Source organism: Strix aluco, chromosome 19 (genome assembly GCF_031877795.1).
Source record: "Strix aluco isolate bStrAlu1 chromosome 19, bStrAlu1.hap1, whole genome shotgun sequence".
Taxonomy (NCBI): Eukaryota; Metazoa; Chordata; class Aves; order Strigiformes; family Strigidae; genus Strix; species Strix aluco.
The window spans coordinates 9,420,487-9,446,014 of NC_133949.1; the positions used below are offsets into that span (position 1 = coordinate 9,420,487).

Below are 25,528 nucleotides of genomic sequence, written 5' to 3' on the forward strand. Positions count from 1 at the left end.
AAAGATAGACAAGAAATTTTTTTTTCAGGGAATACCAATTTTATTAAACAAACCTTTGGACTTACATACTAATTTGTGACTTCTATACAGTCATGTATCATATATATTCATTCAGGATGTTTTGTTTTGTTCTTAATACAATTATATCAACAGCAGCACTGGAGTTGCCCAGTACACCACTGTCAGAATGTGAATTTGCAAGTCTTTTTAAGAAAATGTTCAGTGAACCTAAGCCACATTCAGAACTCATCCAGACACTCTTAAAATATCAGTGCATTAGCAACTGAGTTGCTTTCCCTTCTTCCTGAACAGAAACCACGTGGCTTCTCCTGTTAAGAGAAAATCACTGTAACTATACTCCTAGGTACATACTCCCCATAGAGGCTTCCTTCTCCACAGGAAGAGAGAAATTAAATGTAAAGCTGTCACCAAGACCTGGAAGAGAATAAAAACTAGATTAGAGAATAGCTCTGTATCTTTTCCTGTATTTGCTGGATTAGCCCAGCCTTCCCCCCACCCCCAAAAGGGCTGCACTTCATCCCAAGCAGGGCACCAGAGCCAGGCCCGACACAACTCGCTTCCAGAAATACTCCTGCCCCCATGCTGGCAATTACTAGGCGTGAGGACAGACAGCTCAAACTCTGTTTCACAGAGCCTACACTGCATTTACAAATGGAGAAGATACAGTGGCAGAGTATCAGGAGTTTCATAAGCCATGTAGCACACAGGAGAAAAGAAACCCCTCTCACTGCAAGCTCAGTACTAAACCCAGCATTGCAGCAAGATACACAAATCCAAACAAGTATTTGCACTACTCACTTTTCAAATCAAGGTTTCGTTTTTCTGCTGCTAGAAATACATAGTATTTTTTAGGGTGCATCAAAAAGTTTCAAGCAAAGCTGTTTACTCTAGATGAGCTTAGCCTATATGAGCTCAGAGAGAAGATCACGTGATCATGCCCTGGTCAGAGCAAAGACACAGAGTCTCAGCAATACCAGTTCAGACTATACTTCGCTCATCATTGCTTTGGGCAAATCTATTTCCATTCAATAAGGAGCTTGCTCCCAAGTCTGGAACTAGAACAGAAAAGTTTTTTTCCCTGGAGGAAAAACCAACCAAACAAACACACACTTCCCCATCCCAATAAACACAGATTAACTCGGGTTCGGGGTTAATTCTTTTCAGGATCATGTAGCTTTCTACAGGACAGAGTTTGCAATAAGTTAACACTAACCCTTGGGAGATGAGACAGGAGTGGCTGTTACAAGACTGAAAAACTGAGCCCCGAGTTGCTGTTTCTACTTTCCTGTACCCACCTCTGCCGCACCACAGCACGGAGAAGCTGGAACTCTGCACCACCAGTACGGATGATGTCTCTCCACACAGAGCCTGTGTGTTCAGCTGTGTGCATGACAAAGCCATGTTGGTAGAGTAACACAGGCAAAAGCTCTGTTTCCCCTTCCCAAACACCATCAGCTAAGTCAGCAAAACCCCTCTATACACAATGCCACCCTACAAGGCATAACAGACTCCAAATAGGCAATAATTAAAGCTTTGGCTGATCTGCAAGCACGCAATAGGTAAAAGGAGCTGGTTCCGTATCACCTCCTACTGTTACAGATAACAAGAAGATGAAGCACATTTAGCAGGGGAGCAAGGGAAGGGAGGAGGGCGACAGGACCGAGCTGAAGCTAGGGAAGACAAGTCACAAGCTGGGATTCCAAGGTCAGGAGAGCCAGTACCAGGCAAAACCAAGAGGAAAAAAACTATCCTACCTATAAACGCTGCTCACGTCGGTGGCTCTCCAAGGGTCCAGAGACCTATTTTGATCTAACCTTCCCCTCGTGCCACCCATTTGCACCCTATTTCCCATCTCCTTCCCCGCAGCCTCCCCCCCAGACCCCTTACAGCTCTTCAGTGTGCAGTTCCTCCACCCCTGTCCCCCCAAGGGCCCTCAGTCCCCGATGCCCTACCCCAGCCCCGCTCAGCCCCCCGCATCCCTCTAGCCCCCACATACCCTCACACCCCTTCAACCCCAGATGCCCTACCTCGGCCGGGTTCACCCTCTCCTCAGCCAGCCCCCGCCGCACCCTCTCAGCCTCTCTGGCCCCGTCCCCCCACACCCCGAGCCCCCGACTGTCCTACCCTAGTCCCCCTCAGGCCGCCTCATCCCCCCGCGCTCACGCAGGCCCGGCCGCGCCGAGGCGGAACTACCCGCCTTTGCCCCACCCCCCGAGGGCCAACAGCCAATGGCAGCGCGCGGCACTGCCGGCGAGGGCGGGTGAGCGCCAATAGGAAGTCGCGTTAGCGGAGCTCGGGCGGTGCGAGCGTTTCCCGCCCTGAGGAGGCCTGAGGGGGCGGGAAGGCCCGGCCCGGGACGCGGCCTTTGCCTTGTGGCCGCCGCCGCCGCCGCCGGAGCCGTTTCGTTTTCTCTGCCGTTTCCTCAGCGACACGACTCGCTGAGCCGAGGCAGAGGACGGTGATAAGTCACTGCCTCAAACGCCGTCCAGCCCTGAGGGCCCGGCTCTTCCGGCTGCCTGTTGTGTAGTAACGGCTCCACGACAAAGGGGCCGGTGATGTGTTTGGGATCAGCGTGAAAACAACTAAGAAAAAAAAAAAAAAAAAGGGAAGAAATAAAACAAAAAAAAATGCGGGAGAAATAAAAACATTCCAACAATTGAACAGCAGGTGCTTTGGAAAGAAAAGTGTAATAATTTAATATATGTTAATATATTGCTTGCTTAAGGCTGGATGGGTAAATTCATGCTGTTCTAAAGCAGGAAGGTTCCTCCTGATGGGCAGCAGTTGGCAAGAAATTCCCGCATTAACACACATGCCTGTTGGGGAGCTGTATAACAAACACATGGTGTGCCTGGGGAGGGGGACTGACCCTCCTGGGGCCTCTGTATGGGATCAAGAGGAGGGTCCAAGCTGAGGGGTGAGCAGCCTGGTGACATGGGAAGTACGTAGGGAAACTCAGAGTTCGAGAAATAAAAGCTTTTTAACCCACCCGTGGGTTTCATTCTGACTCTGTGCAGCCCACAGGGGAGAAATCTGCAAGGAAGGTAGGGAAGTCTTCAGGAACTGGTGGTAGTCACCATGAAAAATTCAACTGGAAAAAAACTTGGTAATGAATAAAGAGAAGCCCGAGACACCAGAATGCAGTCTGAACGGAGACAAAGAGAAAGGAGAAGGCAAGGGGCAAAGCAAGGAGGTGGTGGTATTACACCGGCTCTTGCCAAGGGAGTTGAGCAGATGAGTCTCCTTTACACAGTATGGAATCAAAAGCTAAAAAGCATTTTTACATTGTACGTGAAGCTGTAATCCCACCCACAAACAGAATATGTTTCTATTTCCTTCCTATCCTGAAAGCATGTTTCCAAAGTCTAGCACTAGCTTGCTCTTTCTCCATGCTATTTCATTTTCTCTCATCTCTCCTCAAAAAAATACACAACATTGTTGAGCAAATACCCAGAGCACACTCATCCACTGCTGCGTGAGTCTTCTCAAGGCTTTGTAGTCAAGCCCACAAGCTTCCCTGTTCTCAGTCCTCTCACTATTGTCCCAATCTCAGTGTCTTTGCCAGAATTGTGCCCCATGAAGGGAGGCAACACTGAGGAGGCTCCCAAGTGGCCCCCTGCATGGATTACTTTCACGGGGAAAAGTTATGAGACAGTTTTAACCTATGACGTTAATCATTTCAGCTGAACATTGTATGGGCATGATTTCGGTATAAAATTATTAGCTTTAGTGTGCTTTGTCAGTACAAAAAGGTAAGGAAACTGAATCTCATATTGCAAATATTGCAAATGAAGATACGCAAACCATTATCTTCTGCACGGGACTTTCTAGCTTGCTATCCTGCTTCCCAGCCTCCCAGTCTGTATCTCTGATTTTGTAGCTCTGGAGATTTAATGAAACACCAACTTTTCAGACTCAGAAAGCAATGACATGTGTAAATGCCATAAACTATTCTTTTTAATTGTCTTTTTCCTCTGATAGACTTTGGGCGTTGGAAAAGTGCCAGGGGGAGGGAAGTAATATGTCCGGAGGGCTGGGCTTCCGGCAAAAAACAGGTTTTGAACTTCAGATAGATCTAGAAAGATCCAGTAAAGTCAGTGGGCGCTGGTGTTTCGTCACAGGAAACAAAGAGAAGAAAACAAAACTGGCAGAGAAGAAGCAAAACCAGCAACAAAGTAGTTTCATTTCTCGAGAGAGGGAGCGGGCGGAGGAAAAAACAGATAACACGCTCTGGATGCTTTGTACCCCATTTCTGCTGCGCATCATTCTGGGACTTAAATATTTAAGGATTTAAAATTGATATTTCAAATATTGATATTTTAGTCCAGAGCTAAGAAGAAGAGGAGGGGTAAGTCTTTTTTCTCTGTCACAGTGGGGGACTCTGAGATCTCAGCAGTCAGCCAGGCTGTCCTGTTGTAGCAAGTGAGATGGGGGCTCATGGAACTGGATGGGAAAATTCCTCTACTTGCTAGTAAAATTTAGCCCACACTAACATCCTTTCTGCTTTAGTTGTACCATAACTCAAAGCTATGAGAAGCAGAGCTATGTTCCTCAGCAGAGCCAACTCAGAGGAGAGGCAGACAAGGCAGAAAATTTGTCTCCTGTATCAGATCTGGAGGAGATAGATGCTTGTTGGAGTTTTTGTGCCTTGCGGCTTTCTGGCTTAATATTTGGCTGCACAGAAGGCAAATCTGTGCTACTGGAAATAAGCTGTGCTCCTGTCATAGGCGAGACCTCTTCTAAGCACACTTTCATTTTTTTCTAAGTGCTTTTGTACCACAGATGTGTTTTGTATCAAGGGGGCTGAATTTAAGGAACTAGCTTAAATGGGAATGCAGATGCAGTTTGCCGCCATTTCAAGGAATTTGCCCGGAGGCTGAGTGACAATCGGCAATCAGCCAAGATTCAGCTGCCATATTAGCAAGGGTGGCCAAATAGAGCTGAAAGGGTTGGTTGTTAATCAGTAGGATTATTGGGTTCTTAAGATCGGGTAAGGCTTAGCACAGCCTTTTCTGAGTCATTACAGGGGAGGAGGAGGGCCTGGCTGTAGAGAAACTATTAGAGGCTGCTTCTGTGTTCAAAGGGTCAGATGGCAGCAAGGTCCCTACATCCCCTCATGCTCAAGGACAGAAAAATAAACACCTGGGCACTGGGAACAAATTTAGGTTTTAAGCAAGCACTCTATTTTGAAAGCGGATGAAAATCCCTGTTGCTCTCATCTCTGTGACTTGGTGTATTTATTGTTCAAAGGATGGCCACTGTTTAGCTAATGGTTTTTGAAGTCTTTGGAAGATTGATATGTTTCAGCATAAATGGTAAGCAATTTTTTAACAATTGTTTCAGGCCCAGAATGGCTCTTGAAGATGATCAACAACAGCAGAAGATCTGGGTTAATTTAGCAACAAAGTATCCCGAAGTAGTTTTGTGTGTTGGAAAAATATGTTTTGGTGAAAAAGCAAGAAAAAAGATGCCAAAAAATTCAAAACAAGATCAAAAATACACCCTTGCCTGTGCAGTGTGCGCCTTGCTGAACTCTGGAGGAGGTGTCATAAAAGTAGAGATTGAAAATGAAAACTACAACCTAGAGAGAGATAAGATTGGACTAGATCTAGAAGAGACTTTTCGGTCTCTTCTTTTGTTTCCAGACTGGAGAAAATACCTGGACTTTGAACAGCGAGATAATTACCTTTTGATTTTTATTAAAACCTGGAGCAGTGAAAATTCATCCTTAACCTCTGAAAGTGGAAAGCCACGTATCTGTAGCCTGAGTACTGGGCTGCACGCAAAATGTGGTGCATCTCTTTCCCACATGAACTCTACGGAAGCTGTTTTGTTCCTTAAAGGAAAGCAAGATGAAGCCAGGAGAGAGCTTAGCCCAGGACCACCTGGTAAAATCAGGAAGATGATGGCTATTAACGGAGACACGGGTATTATAAATAACACTGTTGCTGAGTTGTTTAATAGGGACCAACTGCGACAGGGAGAGACATTGACTTTCACAGAGTCAGGATATGTGGAATTTAAGCACTATTCAACTGAAAAAATTTTTACTCGTGTCAAAGAGATGTTACCTCAATATATTGCTGGATTCGCAAACACTGACGGCGGGTATTTATGGATCGGTGTGAATGATGACGGCAGAGTGGAGGGATTCAGCAGTGACGATGAGGACCTTGACAAATTAAGTCTCCTAATCAATTCCATTCAAAACAAATTAACCCCCTTCCATTTCTGCGGGAATAGAAATATACACAACATAAGTTATGAACACAAAATCTTGAAAGTATACAGCGAGGCTGGAGATCACTGTGGTTATGTCTGCGCTATAAAGATTCAGCCATTTACTTGCGTCGTGTTTTCTGAAGACCCGGACTCGTGGCTAGTGGAAGGCAGCACCATCAGGAGACTGAGAGCGGACGAGTGGGCTGCGTGGATGACCGCTGCTGATCCAGGTCCAAAACTGGGACAATTCTTTTCCATATTCCATACTTCCTTTTAATTTCTTCCTCCTAATCTAGCAGTGTTTTTTGCCTCAGGTAGTCTTACCTGCTTTTCAGTGTTCTTTGGGGACTTGACCAAACCAGCCAGTTTGACTGCTTCAAGTCCTTGCTAAATACCTGTCATTCTGCTGCTTGTACTCCTTAATGCTTGCTTCAGGGTGCAGTCCTGGTGACTAGCAGCTTATTATTACCACTGTTAATGCCTGCTTTTGCAGCATGAGCTCTCCATGCCTCAAGTTCACTGCTTTTGAGGTTAGACCCCAGTGCACGTGTTTTTTTCCATAATTGCCATAGTCCAAGGCAATTGCCATTTGCTAGTCACCATTTGCTTTCAGGCTTAATCTGTACTTGGTCTCCTGCCTTTTAGGGGCATTCTCCACTGCTGCTGCCAGTCTAATAAGCTGAGAGCTATGGACAGATAAATTGTTCGTTGGCCAGTTCTTGGGCAGTGAAAGGGGTATGACTGACAGAGTTAGAGGTCACAACAGCAACTAGTGAGATAAGGAAACCAAGAGCAGCTCCACGGTCCATGACCTGAGCCCATTCTGCTGCTAATCAGCTGCTGTCCATGTGAGTTTCAAGGTTTGTGTCTATGCACTGCATTTGTTATTTTAAAGAAGAGCAAAGATTTAAAACCAGCGTGAGGACAGCTTGTGGCTCGTGCACTGAGGGACAGCAAATGCTCATGCTGTATCACATGTTTTTATTTCTTTTTTTTCCAGATCTTTCAAAGTTTTCTGAGACCTTTAGGCTAGAGCTGAGTCTGACAGAGGGGTCACCTCTTACCAAGCCAGTTTATTCACACAAGGGCCTTGACAATGTTGATTATCTTTGTAAGCAACTGTTTCCAGGTAGGTCTGCACATTGCTTTCACTGTCTGATAGGTTTACATGAATCTCAAGGGCATGGTCAAGTTCAAAGATGAGTTTGAAGACATTCTTTAAACAGGTGAAAGAGATGGAAATAGTTTGCAGATCTGACAGCAACATTGCATTCAGATACCTGATGACCCCCTTCCCCAGGGACTGATCTTCTGCCAGCTATTGACACGTGTCCATGACGGAGCTCAGCTAGCTGAACTTCTCTGGGGACCAAGCTCAGCCATGCCAACATCTTTTCATATCCCAGTGAAAAATGGGAAAGACAGGAGGAGAAGGTCACTTGGAATCAGCCTGATGTAAATACAAAAAGTGACTGGGCCTGGGATGAGAGTGGAGAGTCTGCTGCCGGGTACAGTCCAACATTTCTGTGGTATTGCAAGATCAGCCAGGTGACCGGGGGCTTTTGTCTTGAGCCATTATTGCTTCTTTGTTTACTCACCAGGTCTCCTAAATGAGGTTGGGAACAGCTGGTCCTATGCTGGCATTTTTAGCAAAGGGACTGAGACCTGGGTAGGATTGAGTTCCCCAAGGAATTAGTCTTTGCAAAAGAATCTGGAAACACATGGAGTGGTTAAGGAAAATTCTGAAGCAAGAAAGGTATTTCAGGTAGCTATGGTCTTGTGTGTGTAGCCTTCCACCAATATTAATTCCCACAGAACTATTTTAGAGGGCTGGATTTGCATATCTTATACCAACACTAACTGTTTCTTCTGCTTTGCCTTGTTAGTGGAACCTCACTGCATAATACGTACTCCAAAAAAACTCTATGAAGATCTCCTCCAAGAGCATCCAGAGTTGGCTGTTTTAATGAAAAATCAATTGAAGCAGCTTTCTGAGGCAGTTCTCATATTTTCTAGAAGCTGGGCTGTTGAGGTCGGCTTGTCAGAAAACCAAGACATAATATGTGATGTTCTCCTAATAGCCAAGGATAGGCCACCTATCCTCTATACAATCTGTAAGCATCATATCTCAAAGAATTTGTTTGAATACTCAAGATGCATAGCCTGGAGGCTGAAGGAGAAAGTAGTCAACACGGGGGGCTATATTCACAAATTGTGTGTAATACCAAAGCTACTGACTTTGTCTCCCCAAACTAATTGTGGAGAAGAATGGGATCTGAATATTCAGGAAATGTATCCCCAAAACTACAGCCTAATCAACAGTGACAACTTGAAGGGCCTCTTGCGTGCTCTCACAGTAGCTCTGCTGACTTTCAAGTCCTTTTTAAGTGACCATGTTGGTTCTGAGTTTTTGAACCTCTTAACCATCAAACAATACCAGCTGCTGTCAGAAAATCTTCACAAAACTAAGAAGCTGTATGTTTATGGTCTACCAGGAACAGGAAAAACTATAGTGGCCCTGAAGATCATAGAGAAAATAAGAACTATGCTGCAGTGCACACAAGAGGAAGTTCTTTACATATGCGAGAACCAGCCTCTGAGAGATTTTGTGCGGTAAGTATTTCTTCCAATTATTCATTTCAACATCCTCTTATTTCACTAGCATTTTTAAATAGCTGAGTACTGATTATGTGGTATGTGATTTGGTCCACCACCATTGCAGTGTTTGAAGAATGTAACTGGGATGTGTTTTTAGTAAGGCTCAAATTTTTTTCTTGACATTCTGAGCATCTACTAATAAATATGACTTCAGTAGCATGGGCATTCACTTTTCTCTGATCAAGTATAGCCAGTAGTTTGCAATGCAGAGATTGTTATTAATCTATTTGTATCTCTTCTGTAGGCAGAAAAGCATTTGCCATGCAACAACAAGAGTAGCTTTTTTGAAGGCAAGTTTTAATGGTGTGAAGCACATCATAGTTGATGAAGCACAGAATTTCCGGGATGAGGAAGGTGATTGGTATAAAAAAGCCTTGACTCTAACTTCATCAGAACATCTGCCCGAGCCTGGCTTTTTCTGGATTTTCTTGGACTACTTACAGACAAGTCACACCTTCCAAACCGGTCTTCCAGGAGCAACACAGCACGATCCTGTCGAGTCACTAACCAGAGTGGTTCGTAATGCTAACAGTATCTATAGCTATCTAAAAAATACTATGGAAATGATTGTAAAGTACTCTACCCTAAATATTCCTAGCCAACGTTTGGAAAGATTATTACACAGAGCCACATGTGCTCACACTGTGCAAGGCTGTGTTCAAGTACGCAAACTAGGCAGAAATGAAATAGCAAAGTATGTGGTAGAACATTGCTGTGCATATCTTAAAAGGGGTTACTCAGAGAAAGATATTGCTATTCTGTGCTACACAGATGAAAAAGTAAGAGAATACTTTGAAATACTAGCACCAGAAATTAGGAAGTCAAAGTCAAATATATCATTAAGAAAAATGGAGGGAAAGCTAGAGGAGCATGCTATTCTTGACAGTGTCCGTCGTTTCTCTGGCTTAGAAAGAAGCATTGTGTTTGGTATTATTCCTCGTCACTTTCCCTTTCAGACGGAAATTTTAAGAAATATATTGGTCTGTGTAGCATCCAGAGCTAATTTAAATCTACACTTGATATTTGAGAACTGAGAACAGGTAACCACACAGAATCCCAACAAGGCTCTGGGAAGTCAATGGTTACAAACATTTGAAATCTTTTACTCTGTATCTGAAGTAGAAGGATTTCCCTGGTAATGGCTGGTCCCCTCTAAAAGCCCAGACATTCTTGGGAATGTGTTTTAAATCAAATGCAAGGTTTCAGTACTGCAGAAAAGCGAGATGCTTTGAATGTCAGTAGAATTATGTAATTCCCTGAAGGCTGCTTTCAAGGACTTGCAAAACCTGACGCCCAGCGCTTGACGGCATGCAGGTGCATTGCCAAATGAAAGCCACTATACCAGGACAGGAACCTGGAAGACTTTCTGGCTTTCACCAGCTCACTCCCATACTCACAGTACTGCTCAGAAAAGTTACCAAACAGCAGAGGCATTGGGTGTTAGAGCCATTCTTTTAAAAGACAGCCTCTATTCAGCTATTTAGGAAAGTAAAAATGGGAGTTTCTGTCCATGTTTTAGCTAGGAAATACAAATAAATGGCTCTTACAGAAGCAGTTTCCCCACTCAATTTCAGCAACAGTCAGTGTAGGTTAGAAGAACTCAGTTGCTCCAAAGAGGAGCTTTAGTGGTAGAAGGAAAACTTTGCATAAAACCACCCTTAGATACCAATGGCATTTTTTGTCTTGGTTTCAGACATGCTGGTTAGATAAAACTCTCTATACAGAGTTAGATGCAAAATACTTTTGAAAGACAGATCCAAAATTCCTAAAACTGGGTATCCAAAATTGAAGGCTGGTTGAAAACAAACCATATTGTTTTCCACCACAGAATGACCTGTGGTTCATTTGGTTTGGAAGAACAGTCTGATACCCTCGTAGTGCGATTATAAAGCACCAGTGATTTGACTGAAGGCGGTTACAGTAAGAAGACAACATTGTGCACAGCTGGAATCACCCTCCAAGTAAATTTGCCTTTAGATTGTCAAACCTATTAGCTTAAAAATTCCATTTTTTTCCCTTAATCAACATACAAGGAAAGGCTATCTTCCTGGTTCCTTTCATAACCCCCAGATCTCAACATTTAACCATGATCTGAATGTAAACAGTTTTAATAAAGTTTAATGTGAGTGATATAGTATATTTCACATTCGCTAGTAGCCATGGTTAATGATTATGCTAGTAGCTATAGTTACCATATGGGAACAATTGTGAGGTCTTGAAGCTTGATCAAGCAGGAAGAACAAGCTTCAATCTCCAAACCCTATAAAATACATAGAACGTCCTGGACCATAAAGAGAATGCCTGGGGTTGTGTTGAGGATGAGTTATTTGACAGCCTGGCAAAGTGACTTAACTTGGCAATGAAACTAACTTTTGAGTGTCCTGAAAGTGAACTACCTTCATTATAATACTAAAAAACACAGCCACAGGTCCAAAAGACCCCTGCCCAGGTTAAGACCCTTCCTCTGAGCATGCGTAATAGTAGAAGTACTATGTAAGCTATAATTGTATGTTAATCACTAACTAAGCAGTATCTAATAGACATGTTTGGAAAAGTACTAACCTCTGATTTCTGTGTATAAAAGAAGCATAAAAACCTGCTGCTGGGTTGCTTGATTTGTGGAAAAGTCCGCTGAGCACCCAGGCCTGAATAAATACAATATTTCTCCTGAACGTGTTAAGATTGGGTTATTGCACACTGGGCACAAATCCACTTTTCGGATGACATGATGACCAACTGGTGTGTTTGCTTCTCATTCGGTTTCTTCCATAAATGAGGTATTTTCAGCATTCCCTGTTGAGCCAAACACTGTGCCCTGGTGTGAACCTCAGCTTAACCCATTAGTGCCACCTCCTCGTACTGCCTTTCATGGTCACTTTGCATTTGTTCATTGGAGCAGGGCTGGATATTTTGCAAATGGTGAAAATTCAGCCTGTGCCACGATTATTCCAGCTTCCTGGGTATGATGCAAATGGGAGTTGCCTTAGATTCTCCTTTTGCTTAATAAAAGCAGAACAGGAATTCCACATAGAACAAAGTAGTGACTTTATTAAGAGTTTATCCACCATCCTCATACTTTGGCACACCAAAGGCTGTTTAAAAATACCACAAATTAACAAAAAAAAGCACACAGCTAAAACCCAACCTATATTCTGACCACAGGATAGAAGGCATTTAACCCTCCCTGTTCCACCATTGCTAGAAATTCCAGAAGTACCAGGAGCTGTAGATGGTTGCAGGACAGATTTCAGCTCAGTTGAGTTTCCTTCCAACAGCCCCTGGCACATTTCCAACACAACCAACTCTCTTACAGCTGGGCCTTGAAGCTTTTATCGTTATCAGCTGAATGGGGCAAAAAAAAGGATTTATGCCATTTGGGAATTACGCAGATGGGCACTTTCCAAATTTCCCAGGCAAATGCCCCCCTTTTCTTCATACAGTTCCGATTCTGCAAAGTAGTCCCTGAACTATTCCATTCCTTGACAATGGCACTAGATTTTCCTCATGGGTCTCGCTTTTCCATGTTTCTCAGTAGCTTTTTTTTCCCCACATTCAGCCTTTTCTGGTGGTTTTCATTTCCTCATGCCTGAGAGAGTGGTTTGATCAGCCCATAATCTATGCACCTCGTGAGGCAATCACGTGCTATGTTAATGACATGCTGCTTCTTGGGGTGATCTTCTTGCTTGCCAAGGTATGTCAGAATCTCTAGGAGCTCCGTCTCCACCAGCTTCTTCGCTAGCTCTTTGTCAGCACTGATTAAATTGAAAGCGATGACCAGTCCTCGGTGCTGTACTTCCATGTTATCATGCAAGCAGAGCCTCTGCAGGATTTCAAGCCACTGGGTGGTCTTCAAGGGAGAGAGAGATCATTAGTATTGATCTGAAGAATACCTCAACCAAGAATGCAAGTTTGGCAAGGCATTTCTCAGCAGAAGGAAGTGCAGGGACTCACCTCTTCAATACTCATGTCAGGTATGATTATTTGATTCTTTAAGGAAACTTGTCTTTTGAACCCAATTTTTGTGATGCTAAAAAGTCAGAAACTTTCACAGCACTAGCACCACATGAAACACGTTTCATGTTTAGGCTGCTGCATAGTCTCTGTGCAAAGAATCTGATCAGAGTATTGACGCAGCTGAGATGACCAGAAGCAGACCACCCACTCCCCACACTGGTTTTCCTGAGCTCTTCCTTCAGCTTAATTAATCATTTTTATTCTAACAAGCCCCAGTGTCCAACATCTACACGTGTGCAACACAACAGGGTTAATGAGTTCTCAACCACAGCTCTCCACTGATATTCAGCTATGCAAGGTCTGAGTTCTCAGGACCTACAGATCTGTGCAGGAAATGGAGATGTTGTGGGATCTGTAAAGCTCAGTAGGTTACCTGTCAAGTTCTTCTCATTTCTGACTGAGACAAGGTTTGGATTTCAGGTTGTTTATCATCAAAAGCTTTAAGGGCCTATAGAATAATATTCTGCATTCCTAACCTTGCTTGACAGTTATCATCCTGGACTTAGTTTGAGGAATGGCTATATAGAAATGTTTCCACTCTGAGATGAAGTCTGATATATGGCAGGGTAGTTTACTTTCTGCAGGGATGGACGAGGAGCATGCACACCCAGGCCTCAACTTCACCAAGATCCTCACTGTCAAACTAGTGGACTACATCTTCCTTTTGAGAGGCATTTTCATGAACTGAAAATGCCCCTTCAAGGGTATGTCTACACTGCCAATAATCAGACTTTAGGTCTTACCACTTCAGTCATCTTAGAGCAGAGTTTCTTCTGTGCTGCTGTAAGCATGGCCAAGGCTCCAGCCGCTGCCACCTGGACTTTCTCATCATCCTCACCACACAGTAACACCACCAACTTCAGCCGGTCATTTCCATCAGCCACAAACCGCTCTTGAACCTAAAAAAAGCCCACCACGATATCCTGAGGTAACACATTTAGGAATGCCTCATCACTGGGGCTCTTAGACTGGGGCACACAGTCAAGTGTGAGATGCCCGGTGAGTTACCTCCTTGTTGACCACCAGGTTGCACATGCACTCTGTGGCTGCCTGTCGAAGTTGGTCGTGATTCTCAAACATATAGTTTTCAATATCTGGCAGGGCCCTCTCTTTGACTATCTTCATCCTGTGTTGAAGAACAGTCAAATAAAATACATCATGGGACAAGCAATAACCACCTTATAAAATATTAACTGCAGACAGGGAAGGCCTTGAAACAAATCAGTGTCTGCAGCACTGGAGCTCAAGACATGTAGTTCATTCCCTATCTAATGCAGATTAGGTTCATATCTTTCCTCTTTCTAGAGGAAAATGTGCCACTCTCCTCTTCCTGGATATTTTATTAATCTTTTAGTTCTGAGACCTTTGTAGTTCTGCCAAAGGTAGCTCAAACTGACCAGACTTGATAGTCCTACAAAAAAGGTGTTGAACTCAAATTCACATTCACTCCTGGGGAAGAAAGAAGGTCAAAAAGCAGTTAAACTCACCTAAGTTTATCACTTCTTCCTGAAAAGTTAGTGAGACCTAACAGAGCCTCGTAATTCTGGAGGCCATCTCTCTCAGTGTTCAGCAGGCTGACAAGGGGCCTCACCACCTCGTAGACCTAAGAGGAGAAGGCATGTCATTGCTTTTCCAGCTCTCAGATCCTGGCAATTTTTCTTTGCTAAAGGAATTAAAGATTTTTTTTTTTTTTTTTTTTAAGCTTACCCTCTCCCCTGGGAATGCCATGTCTGGATTGGAGATAGCAGCAATTTTTGCCAGAGCATGAGAAGCCTTTATCTTGCCAACTTCTGTGCCTTCCACAGCCAGAGGTATCAGGGCCTAGTGACACACAGGAAAGCATTCAACGCCTCTGAGGAGATTTACAAGATTGCCTTAATATACTAAAATAAGTTTAAAATATCCTAAAGATGTGTCTGTTGAAGAATGGGTCTGGACTGTAGCCCACAGTGATGTTTTGCCTTTGTCCTCAAATAGGCACCACACCAGAGCTTGTAGCTCACACACAGTTGTTTCAAGGAGATTGCTTTGGAGGCTTGCATAGATAGGACTGGAGTGTCAGTCTGGGCCTCAGGGGCTACCAAGACAGCTCATGCTTTTCTGTCACCTTCCCTCAGTGTAGACACATTGCAGGCTCCCAGCAGACATTAACTGCACATCAGGTTCGGCTGCAAACATAAAAGTAATCACCTTTCCACCACCTTGAGCGACAATGGTCCCGCGGTCCTTGGGGTCTTCACACAAGGCAAGAAACACCCTGCAGAAGCACAGCATCACTTAGTGAAACAGCCACGCGGGAAGGCAATAACCCACGTCCCTCATGAAAGGGGACTAAGGTTTTGCAGGGGTGACAGATCCACCAGGAATATTCCAGATGTTTAACCCAGTGCCCACAGCACTCTATGAGGAAGCAACAAATGGCACAGTAAGAAGTTTCCAGGTCTGCAAGATGAACTCTATTCCAGCAAAAAACAATACAGAGGACTAGAAATTCAAAATGCAACCTAGCAAGGTATCTCTGTAAGCCAGCTTCAGGGTCAGAATGTGGATTTTTATGACACTGTTTAAGAAAAACTCACTTTCAGCCCTCCCACATAGGCAGAACGCACCACCCCACTACGGAGGGAGCCAGTCCAGGCACCCATCTCAGTGGCACATGGGCTGGCCAACACTCCTGGCTCCCACGAGAGCAATGAAGGCACCTGGCAATGAGCTCCTTGCTCTGGTCTGTCAGTATGGCACTGTCTGCCTTCACCATGCAGGCCAAGGCAGAGACGACGCCAGCTTTCAGCAACCGTTTCACCCGCTTCACCACAAAGTCTTTCTTGTCCTGAGGGGGAGACATTGGAAAGGGATTAGCCCCTTAGCAAGTGCCATCCTGCTGACTACAGTCAAGCCTGGTTGGAAAGCAAAGCAATTTCAGCTCGGAGACAGGAGACTTGAGGTCTGTGACAACAGATACACCAAGGAAAATCTTCAGATCCGAGCATCTCCTCCCATCTCCCCAGCTGTAGACAACCTACCTTCGGATGCTCCTCAGGCACATGCTGCTTGGAGAATTTTGCCAGTTGCACCAGCTCTGGGACCAGCTCCTTGGTATCATAGCTGTTGGTACAGTTCACCAGTGCAGAAGCCACAGAATACAAGATAGTCTTGTCACTTGTCTGCACAGAAAAACAAAAGCTTATGTGAGGGTGAGGAGGACACAGCAGGGAAACAGGTCCGTTAGGACTGTGATTGTGGTGGTTTATACTAGCTGAAGTGTTCTGAGGCTTATCCCCAGCTTTATAGCTCAGGGCAGGGAAAACCAAAAGGTTTTATGGTCAAACAAGCTGTTTGACATCATCAGATGCTGTCAACACCTTGATGCCTTTGGTTTTTTGCAGTTGCTGACAGTAAAGAGCAACTTTCTTCATCCTTGGGACAAGAGCAGGATGATAACAACCTTGAGGTGTCTCTGGCACAGGCAAAACTGGAATTATGCTAAACTAGAGGTGAGGGGTTGGGGGTCACAGATCCTCCTGCCTGGGCAGACAGTGTTGGGCTGGAGAGCTGGGAGAACTTGCTGCTACCAGAGGAATGAGAGAACCAGGTAAGGAGACAGACCTTAGCTAATTGAAACATAGCTTGCAGGGCTGGCTCATCTTCAACAAAGTCATCTTTCACATCTGCATCAAGGGTTAGATATGCCAGCCCCTCCACAGCCCATTTCCTGGTGCGGGCATCAATGCTGGTGTTGCACAACCATCTGGAAGAGAGAAAAACATCTGCATTTCTATCTCAGGAGCCAGGACTAATTTCCTCCCAGAAGAGGGAGGAAAAACAGATATTGAGACTGTTTCAGGCTCGAACATGTCCGCAGGTTCTGCTGTGGCTCCTAAAGACTGTGGATGCTTCCCCTGGATGCTTCACCTTCCTCCCATGGCCCAACTTGAGGGATCTAAATGCTGCAGAGAAAGACAGACCAGAACAGCTACTCAGCACTGCTTTGCCTTCACCATCACATGAAACACATGACACCCTGCTATCCAGTGCCGGCAACATGGGTCACCCATTCAATTGCTTCCTAAGTTCGTCACACCTCCTTGGTCAGTCCACCTGGTAAATTCACCTTCAAAAGGTAGTTGTGAGTATTCTAGATAGTACTTGATTAGGCTGTGCCATTCTGGCAAAGGGGGAGGCACCATGGCTGGTGTCTCACATGGAAAGGGAGGGAGGGAGGGAGAAGGTTCATCTGGCTATTGAGGCAGGAGGAACCTATGGTTGCTTCAGGCACAGAAGAGCTCCAGGTCCCAGTGCAATGGCTCTGTGGGCACTGTCAGCTGTCTGGCAGCAACAGTAAATGAAGGTAGTGTGTGGCCAGGATCTCTTGGGAAAGAAACAACTGTATTTTGCGAAGTATAGAACAACAGGTTGACAAGAAACTCAACATGACCCAGCAACGTGCACTCGCAGCCCAGAAAGCCAGCTGGGCTGCATCAGAAGTGTGGCCAGCAGGTTGAGGGAGGGGGTTCTCCCCCTCTGCTCCGCTCTCATAAGAGCCCCCCTGCAGTGCTGCGTCCAGCTCTGGGGGCACCAACATCAGAAGGACACGGACCTGCTCAAGCAGGTCCAGAGGAGGCCACAAAGACAATCAGGGGCTGGAGCACCTCCCCTGTGAGGACAGGCTGAGAGAGTTGGGGGTGTTCATCTGGAGAAGAGAAGGCTCTGGGGAGACCTTAGAGCAGCCTCCCCGCACTTAAGAGGGGCTACAGGAAAGCTGGAGAAGGACTCTTGATCGGGGCTGTAGGAATAGGGCAAGGGGTAAAGGTTTTAAACTGGCAGAGGGCAGATTTAGATTGGATATAAGGAAGAAATTCTTTCCTGTGAGGGTGGTGAGGCCCTGGCACAGGTTGCCCAGAGAAGCTGTGGCTGCCCCCTCCCTGGAAGGGTTCAAGGCCAGGTTGGACAGGGCTTTGGGCAACCTGGGCTTGTGGAAGGTGTCCCTGCCCATGGCAGGGAGTTGGAACTAGATGATTTTTAAGGTCCCTTCCAACCTAAACCATTCTGTGATAACAGAAGAAAAAAGTAAAATCACCCACTTTCGGCACTGCTTGGCTAACTTCTCAGTGGACCCCTCAGCAAACTGCCGTAGTCCATAATCTGTACCTCCTGCTGAGCCCAGCTTGCAGAGACCCTGAGGAGGATGAAGAGGATACACCAATGAGAAAGGTTCATTAATCCTCTAGTATTGCTGCCCCAAAATAGCCTAATCCCATACCTAAAGTTTTAAGTCAGTTTTAACAAAGAGGAAGCATTTTAATACCCAGTAGGTCATTCAGCTTGTAGCACAGCAAAGTGAGGTTCTGTGCTCTTGCTGGATGTCTTTAATAGAAGATTTACCAGTTTTGCCTTCAAAGTTACCAATAAAACATGTGCTCTCCTGGTCTGCCATCTCCCTCTTCCTTGTAGGGGAAAGCACCATAAACCATTCCCTAGCTGAGGTGAGTGAACCTAACATATTCCCAGGACCTCCCCCCTCTGCTGAGTGTGGCAGGCGATAGAGGCAGGGGCTGCCATCCTTACCACCAGGGCTCGGATTTTGATCTTTTCATTCTTGGTCTTCTTGTAGATCTCCTTCAGGAGCGTCACCCCATTGGAGATGATGAAGGTGGCCCGGCTCAGCTTGGTGGAGGCATGGATGAGGGCTTCTACAGCCACCAGCTGGTCAATCTCCCTCTCAGACCCACACAGGGCAACCATCATCTCCATGACACCCTTCATGCCAAGCAGCTTGTTGCCTAAGTCAAAGGGCCCTTGCAGAACTCCAGACACTATCTGGATGGCATGGAGTGTCTTATCCATGTCCTGTGGGTCAATTTTGCTCCTGCATGGGATAGAGGGAGTAACATGAGGAACAGTAGTTGCTTACAGTCCTCATTCACTTGGGCAGGGAACATCCTCCCCCAGATCAGGAACTGAGCTCCAATGTGGAAATTTATAGGTATCTGGGACACAGCTGAGCCCAAATTCATGCAAAGGCTGTGATCCATGGATCTGAGGAATCCCAGATGAAGGATCCAACAGGATCTCAAGCAAATCATTATCTCCCAGGGCCTCAATTTGGCGTTTAAGTGGATTGCAAGTGCCTCATCTTGTCCTTAAGACCTCCTGCTCCTGTGCCTCTGGGCCAGCTCAGCCCCAGTAAGCCAGCCCCGACTCACTTGATGTAATCCTCACAGATCACCCGGTAGTTGTCACGCTCCGGGTCGCAGCGCAGGTCATCGTAGAGCTTATTTAGGAGGACAGAGGCAGTCAGCTGGGTGTTCTCTGTCAGCGGTAGGCAGTCAGGCATCTCAGGAATCTGGCCCACCACCTTCAGTATCTTTTTTAAGCCTGGAAACAATAGAGTGATACGGCTGTTAGAGGGGAGAGAGTCTGTACAAAACTCAAGATACTATTTGTTGGTTTCTTCCAGTGAAATAGCCAGCCTGAATGGTTTTTAATTACTTTGCAGCCTAATCACATAAGCCTTAAACAAAGAAGACACTCAGATATTTACTGGGGAGGAGCTTCTGCTGGTGAGATTACAGGTTTGCAGCATCTGGCTTTTATCCAGCTCTCAGAGTCAGATAAGCAAAACTCTGCATTTGGCCCCTGGTTGGATCAGTTATTTTTGTCAGGAGGCATTAAACCTACCAACTTCCAAGGCTGGAGGCTTTGACTGAGGAAAAGGCAGTGATTTTCAGGTGATTCTGGATGTCTCAACCCTCCTTTTGCTAAAGTGTTATTAAATAACTTCCACCAAAATGGTAATGCACATATGCATTGGAATTACTATAAAAACACACCCCACACAAATTCCTTACCCCTTCCAGTTTTAGAAATGACCAGTTTAAGGATTCAGCAAGCTCAGCAGGTGCTCACCTCATTCTGTCTGAACTAGACAATTTATTCAAGCCAAATCCTCCTAACATTAGCAAATACAGTGGAATAAACTAACCAGAGAAGTCAGTCCTTCAGAAACTGAAAAATTCTTGTTCTCATACACTATTTTTTTCTCTTAATACTGTTTCCTGCTAATAAGTCTAACTTTGCTCTGGCCTTGCATGCACCAAAAAAAGCCAGAGAGGATTTATTTTATAGAGAGGATCAATTCTACAGGTATTCAGGCAAGAATACACAGCTCCACATCTCCCAAACCAAAATGGGATGGAGGGGAATGACTCACCATTGTCAATGACAAAGATGGTCCTGCTGTTGTCATGGTCTTTCAGGTCCTTCCTTGGTATATTCTTGTTGAGGAGGTTGAGAGCTCGGTCTCTCCCTTGTCCAGATACTTTCTTACTGACCAGCATATCCAGCAGACACATTGTGATCATCCTCAAATCTTTTTTAGTATCTACACAGAAGCAAGACAGTAGCAGCCAGCTACAAGAAATTATCTTTGAAAGCAGGTGAACCCAGTGAAAACCATTCAAAGCCAACACATGGCTGGAACATAGGTATTTAAGTTAACACCATGAGGATAACAGCTGTGTGCAGGTTGCCATCCTGGACAACTGAAGGGTAAAGTCCCCCCTTCACCAAAGAACAAGGAATAAAGTGGACATCCCAGGGGCGAGCAGGGAGGGCTCCAGCAAGACTGAAGGACCACAGGGTGATGCACTGTTACCTAGCACTACAGCCTCCTCCTTCCCGTGACGTTCCTCTTTCCCCTGGCCCAGCAAGCAGTCAGTGATGGTCTGCAGGAGGTTGCAGACAGCCAGGGAGATTTCTTCATTGTCTACCGACATCCACATACAAATGTTGTCAATGCCCAGGTGATGGAGAATGGCAGTGGCCTGGCCCCAGAAAGAAGAAAGCAGGGCAGCCGTTAGCAAGGGCCTTTCCTTCCTGCATGCTTTAGAAAGGTCAGGCTCAGCTTGTACAAAGAAACTATTTTCCTGGGTGAATCCTGAGTCAGCACACAGCAGAGTTTTGCTTTTCATCCTTATTTTCATTTACAAGATGACAACTCCTAACACCTCGAGTTGCCAGTAACACAACAGACAATTTCCAACAAGGATGTTAAGACGAGCATGGCTGGGTTTGGAAGAGCCTGTTAACACAGAGCCTCTTTGGTGCCATCCTGACTGTGAGCAAACCCAGTGCCGTCACACAGCCTGTCCCCATGCATGATGGCACATCAGTAATTCAGGGGAGGCATGTTCAGAAATACACTGACCTAGCAGGCTTTGCAGAACAGCCTTTCTGCATATGGCAACAGAAGAAGAAAATAGCTCTCCTCTGCACTGGATTTTTATCCAGATTTTATTTTTGTTGTGTTGTAGTTTCCCCCACTCCTTTGCATTGTTACGCTGATATACATAATCATTTTACATGTGTCCATCTCCTGATCCAACCATGTAACACAGACAGGACTTTTTATGAGCTGTTTTACACTTTATAAAAACTGTCTAGGTGTAGAGTAAGATATTAGCTGGCTCAGAGACCCCTGGGAGTTGCCTTGGGACCCTTCTCAGGAATCTTAACTTCCTTGTAGATCCCCCGTGATTTTCTTTGTCTAAGCCTTGGATAAAACTTTCCCAAAGTTAGTTGTTATTTGTTAGTTGTTGCTTTTCTGAGACCTGTGATGAAGGACATGGATTTGACCCAGCCATGCTCACCACCACTTATGTGCTAACAACTCATCACAAGTTTTACTTCACCAGCACACATGAAGGCACTGTAGGGAACATGTACTTTAACCCCAGAGATCAGGAGCACAGTAACAGGGGCATTTTCAATAGTCTGGTTTACTCTGCTTCCTTATTTGTTTTTTTTTTCCCCCCAGAATTCAAAATTTTATTTGTAGGATTTAATTCTTTCCCACTGCTCACAATCATCATGAGCTATTGCAATTTTCCACTCCCCCAGGTGCAAGGCAATAGCAGTGAAGGTCCCCAGCACTCCGTTGCTTACCCGAGCCTTATGTCCTGTGCACATTCCTGAAAGCGTCCTCACAGCTGCCAGGATCAGCTCAGCATTTTTGGTTTCTATCAGCTGCAGCAGCAAGTTGACCCCGTTGTTCTGGAAAATCCTCTCGGCACCTGCTTCCTCCCGCCCCAGGACTATGAGGTTGTTTGCAGCCTGGGTGGGAGACAGAGGAACCAGGAGTCAGTGGCACGGCCCTGCTGGCAGCCTCCAAAACACCTCTGATGCTCTGGGATGTCCCCGTGGGAGCTGTGGGGTGGCTGTCTCCGGACAGATGCAGTGGACCAGCTCTGACCTAACCAGGTGTTTCTCCAGGTGGATGTGGGGATTGGCTTCACTCTGCTCAAGAAAAGTGGGTCACTGCTTGGAGGGAAACATGGGGAAAATGGCAGAGATGGGCTTGAGCAGAAGTCCAGTCTGATCTCACCTTTAGTGTTTTGGGAGGCTGGTCCACCTTCCCTCAGCACAGGGGTGATGCCTCATTGGGACATTTCCCCTCTCAGTTGTCTCTCTAAGCACAGTTCATCTCCCAGCTCCTTCCCTTGTCCTCCATCCGTGGGAGATGGGGAACACAGACTATTGCTCCTCAGTGTGGCCTCTGACATTAAACAACAGCAATTTGTCCTGTCAAGACCAGGACAGTTCTCACCTTTTCTCGCTTTTCTTTCTCGCTGTTCTCATCCAGCAGGATTTCAAACATCTTCTGCACCCTCGAGTCCGTGGAGAACTGAATGCGCAGCTGTGCCAACAGAGTGTGTGGAGCATCACAGGGAGAAAATTGGGGAGCAATTTTCCTTTATCACTTCAAGGACACCACAGACCCTCAAACCACAGACAATTTAAGCTGAATAACAAAATAGGCATTGCTTCTCAGCAATCAGCATTGATTACCCATCTCAGACTCGTGGGCTCGGGCAGAGCCAGCCCAAAACCATCATTTCTGAGGCCTTATGGTACCTAGTGATGCAAGGACTTCTTCACAGCACCCCCCGTAAAGGTAACTAAGTCCATGTGGCAACTGCCAGACCCAGACCAAAGCTGGTCCAGTTCCTTGCCAGGACCTTATCAAGACATTCAGGAGCAGGCCAGCCTCAGGAGTGAGCCGCCACATTTTTTAATGTAACCATTCAGTCTGATCCTCAGATTTACACGTGTCAAGTATGAACTTCCAGTTAACGGAGCCTATTCATCCACCTACATTGTTATGAGTTTCCAGTACGACCAACAACCCATCAGTGTAACCCAGAGCAAGGACTTCCCACACCCGGCCTGTGAACCTGGGACTGCTCCCCCGGCATTTACCTTCTCCTGGATGTTGGCCCCCAGTCGCCTCAGGGTCTCCTGGAAGTTTTTGTTGTGGGGTTCAATGGTGGCACATTTCTGAGCATCTTTGAATGCTTGGTCCAGTTTCCCCAGTCTTTCCAGAGCTTGGCTGCGCCGGTACAAGGCTTTGATATCCGAAGCGTTGATGTCAATAGCTGGGGAAGTGATCCAAAGATCCATCAGAGTTTGTTTCTTGGAAATCGCCTGCATAAACTGTGATTTGCTTTACAGTGACTACAGCTTCTTGAGACATAGTTGTTAGTAACATTGTGAGTGAAACGGTACTTGATTAGCACCAATAGTGCCAACACACCAAACTGGTACATCTTCTTTTGAACCTCCTTCATTAATTCCCTGTGGCCTCAGCACTTGGGTGTTAGCGGACATCAAGGAATATGACCATAGTGCCCCAAAAGCAGATTGGAGAGCAGGCTGGAGCAAGCAAACCCAGCAATGCAGTTCTTTTCTCAAAACAGCCCCCTCCTTACCTCTAGACGCATCCGAGGCTGCCTTGGCGTATTCCTCCTGTTAAACCAGAAAGGAGAGATTTGTTAGCAGTGGAACAGCAGGGCATGTCCCCATTGCTGATGCACACTGTGCCCTCTCTGTTCCCACTAACAGGACAATCCAGTGAAGCCAGCAGCAGCCTAACAGAGGGAAAGATGGAGGTTTAAGTACCTTTTCATCACTGATGGAAGGGAAGAGGAAAAGGTCTGTGGTGCAGGTGAGACAACACATGCTGCTGCTGAGGCAGCAGGAGATCGTGGGCGGTGAAGGAGGAGGGGATACTCACAACAGCATCTTGTTCTGGGTTGGTGTGACTTCTGGATTAGTAAAAATTCAGGAACATACAAGCAATCTGCTAAAATCTCACAGCAGGTTGCTACAAGCTGTCTGCAGGGAGCTGAGACAATTTTGGTACAGATACCAATAACTTTGTTTTGCTAAATATCTTTGCCTGCTTCTCTTTTGCTGGGACAGACAGCAAGAGCGATGCCTCTGCACCCCAAGCCAGGGCTTACAGAGCTCTCCCATAAGAGTGGAGCAGGCTGGCTGTCAAAAGCTTTTGATTCAATGTGATTAAGTGGGACGATCTCTGAGCTGAACTGGCATGCTCAGCCCCATCAGGATTGAAGCAGGGAGGCAGATTTACAGCTCCAGGACAAGCCCAGAACAAATAATTTCAGACCAGTTTGCAAACACCCTATTCAACAGATGAACAAACCACACAATCCACAGCTGGCGAGTGCCCTTGGCTGCCTCCCTCCTCTTCTCTCCTTGAGTACTGCCCAGGCAACCCAGAAGCTTTTCTCACCTTTTTAAGGAAACACGCTGCTCTGTTCCTGTACAGCACCGCCTGCAGCGCCTTGTCCTTGTTGAGCTTCATGGCTTGAGTGTAGCTTTGAACAGCCTTCTCATAGTCATTGGCCTGAAAATACTTATTGCCCTCCTCTTTCAGCTGGATGGGATCCTCCATCTGGAGAGCTTTAAGGAAAAACAACAATTTGTGTCCCATTTTCAACTGCCTGTGTCACCAGCGTCACCTGCCTACTCCACCAAGCTGAGTTTCACCATGGGATCGACATATAATTAACAGACACATTGACAAAAGCAGCTTACCAGGCTGAAGAATTTTGAAAATGAAGATCTAAATCGCTCCTCAAAGCTGTGGCTTCTCAGAAGCTTTTCCCACGGCTGTAGATCCTTACGAGTCAATTAATAAAAGAAAGAAAATCAACAAAATATAAGAATTAAAGAAGTCAGCCAGCACCACAGAGAGTCTGTGTAACTCAGGAAAGAGCTCGTCTCCTGCTCCAAGTTTGGGCAGGACCTGGCAGCTCCTGCTGTCTGTCAGTGTCACCTGCCACCACAGCCTGTCCCCCTCCTCGTCCCCCCCTCGGGCTATACAGTGCCTGGGAGGGCTGTGAGCCAGGGCCCCCGGCAGTCAGCCCAGCGCAGGGGGGCACCAGTGTGCAAGTGAGCAGCACCCCTCTGCAGGAGAGGGGATCCTCTCCCACCCACAGGGGCAAATCCCTGCTTCCTTCTACCTGCAGAGCTGCACAGGGTGTGGGGAGCAGGAATGGGGGGGTTTCATGCCAAAAAAGCCCAAGGCTGGGATGGCTGACCCCCGCCGCAGTGCTCAGACCCTTTTCCTTTCTATTTAGGGAAGCATGAGACAGCTGAGCCTCAGGGACAAGTGGCCCCAAGCCAGCAGCTGCAGCAGCACCCAGCACCTTCCAGAACACACTGGGACAGAAAGCCAACTCGCACCCAGCGCTGCCTCCTCCTCCCAGGGCTTTTGGGAGCCTACCTTGCTGGAAATCCCACCCGTGTC

At 46.0% G+C, this 25,528-nt stretch overlaps 2 protein-coding genes, 1 long non-coding RNA gene and 1 other non-coding gene across 5 annotated transcripts; 1 reads left to right on the plus strand and 3 right to left on the minus strand.

The window, feature by feature from the left end:
* Positions 1–49: 49 nt before the first annotated feature.
* On the minus strand, positions 50–1,925 carry LOC141932240 (uncharacterized). The gene is made up of 3 exons (XR_012625778.1): positions 1,776–1,925; positions 1,317–1,401; positions 50–435 (listed from the first exon to the last, which is right to left on the minus strand). It is a non-coding gene; the product is annotated as an uncharacterized LOC141932240 (long non-coding RNA).
* On the minus strand, positions 930–1,027 carry LOC141932356 (Z30 small nucleolar RNA). Its single transcript, XR_012625806.1, has one exon. It is a non-coding gene; the product is annotated as a Z30 small nucleolar RNA (small nucleolar RNA).
* Positions 1,926–4,129: 2,204 nt separating the features above from the next.
* Positions 4,130–11,573, plus strand: LOC141932138 (schlafen family member 13-like). The gene is made up of 5 exons (XM_074845262.1): positions 4,130–4,369; positions 5,365–6,473; positions 7,244–7,372; positions 8,130–8,856; positions 9,146–11,573. The coding sequence occupies exons 2-5, from the start codon at positions 5,372–5,374 to the stop codon at positions 9,933–9,935; spliced, it is 2,748 nt and encodes a 915-aa protein (XP_074701363.1). The 5' UTR covers positions 4,130–4,369; positions 5,365–5,371; the 3' UTR covers positions 9,936–11,573.
* Positions 11,574–11,922: 349 nt separating this feature from the next.
* Positions 11,923–25,308, minus strand: UNC45B (unc-45 myosin chaperone B). Of its 2 annotated transcripts, XM_074844849.1 has the most exons (21): positions 25,242–25,308; positions 24,814–24,897; positions 24,509–24,678; positions 23,682–23,718; positions 23,173–23,348; positions 22,520–22,609; positions 21,859–22,026; positions 20,570–20,738; positions 20,126–20,296; positions 19,119–19,290; positions 18,481–18,781; positions 17,997–18,091; positions 16,522–16,663; positions 15,939–16,079; positions 15,618–15,745; positions 15,106–15,172; positions 14,623–14,736; positions 14,403–14,518; positions 13,924–14,041; positions 13,659–13,814; positions 11,923–12,748 (listed from the first exon to the last, which is right to left on the minus strand). In XM_074844849.1, the coding sequence occupies exons 3-21, from the start codon at positions 24,668–24,670 to the stop codon at positions 12,482–12,484; spliced, it is 2,790 nt and encodes a 929-aa protein (XP_074700950.1). In that variant the 5' UTR covers positions 24,671–24,678; positions 24,814–24,897; positions 25,242–25,308; the 3' UTR covers positions 11,923–12,481. The 2 variants fall into 2 exon arrangements, with proteins under 2 accessions (XP_074700950.1, XP_074700949.1); XM_074844848.1 differs by lacking the exon at positions 25,242–25,308 and having other exon boundaries at positions 24,814–24,963.
* Positions 25,309–25,528: the final 220 nt, after the last annotated feature.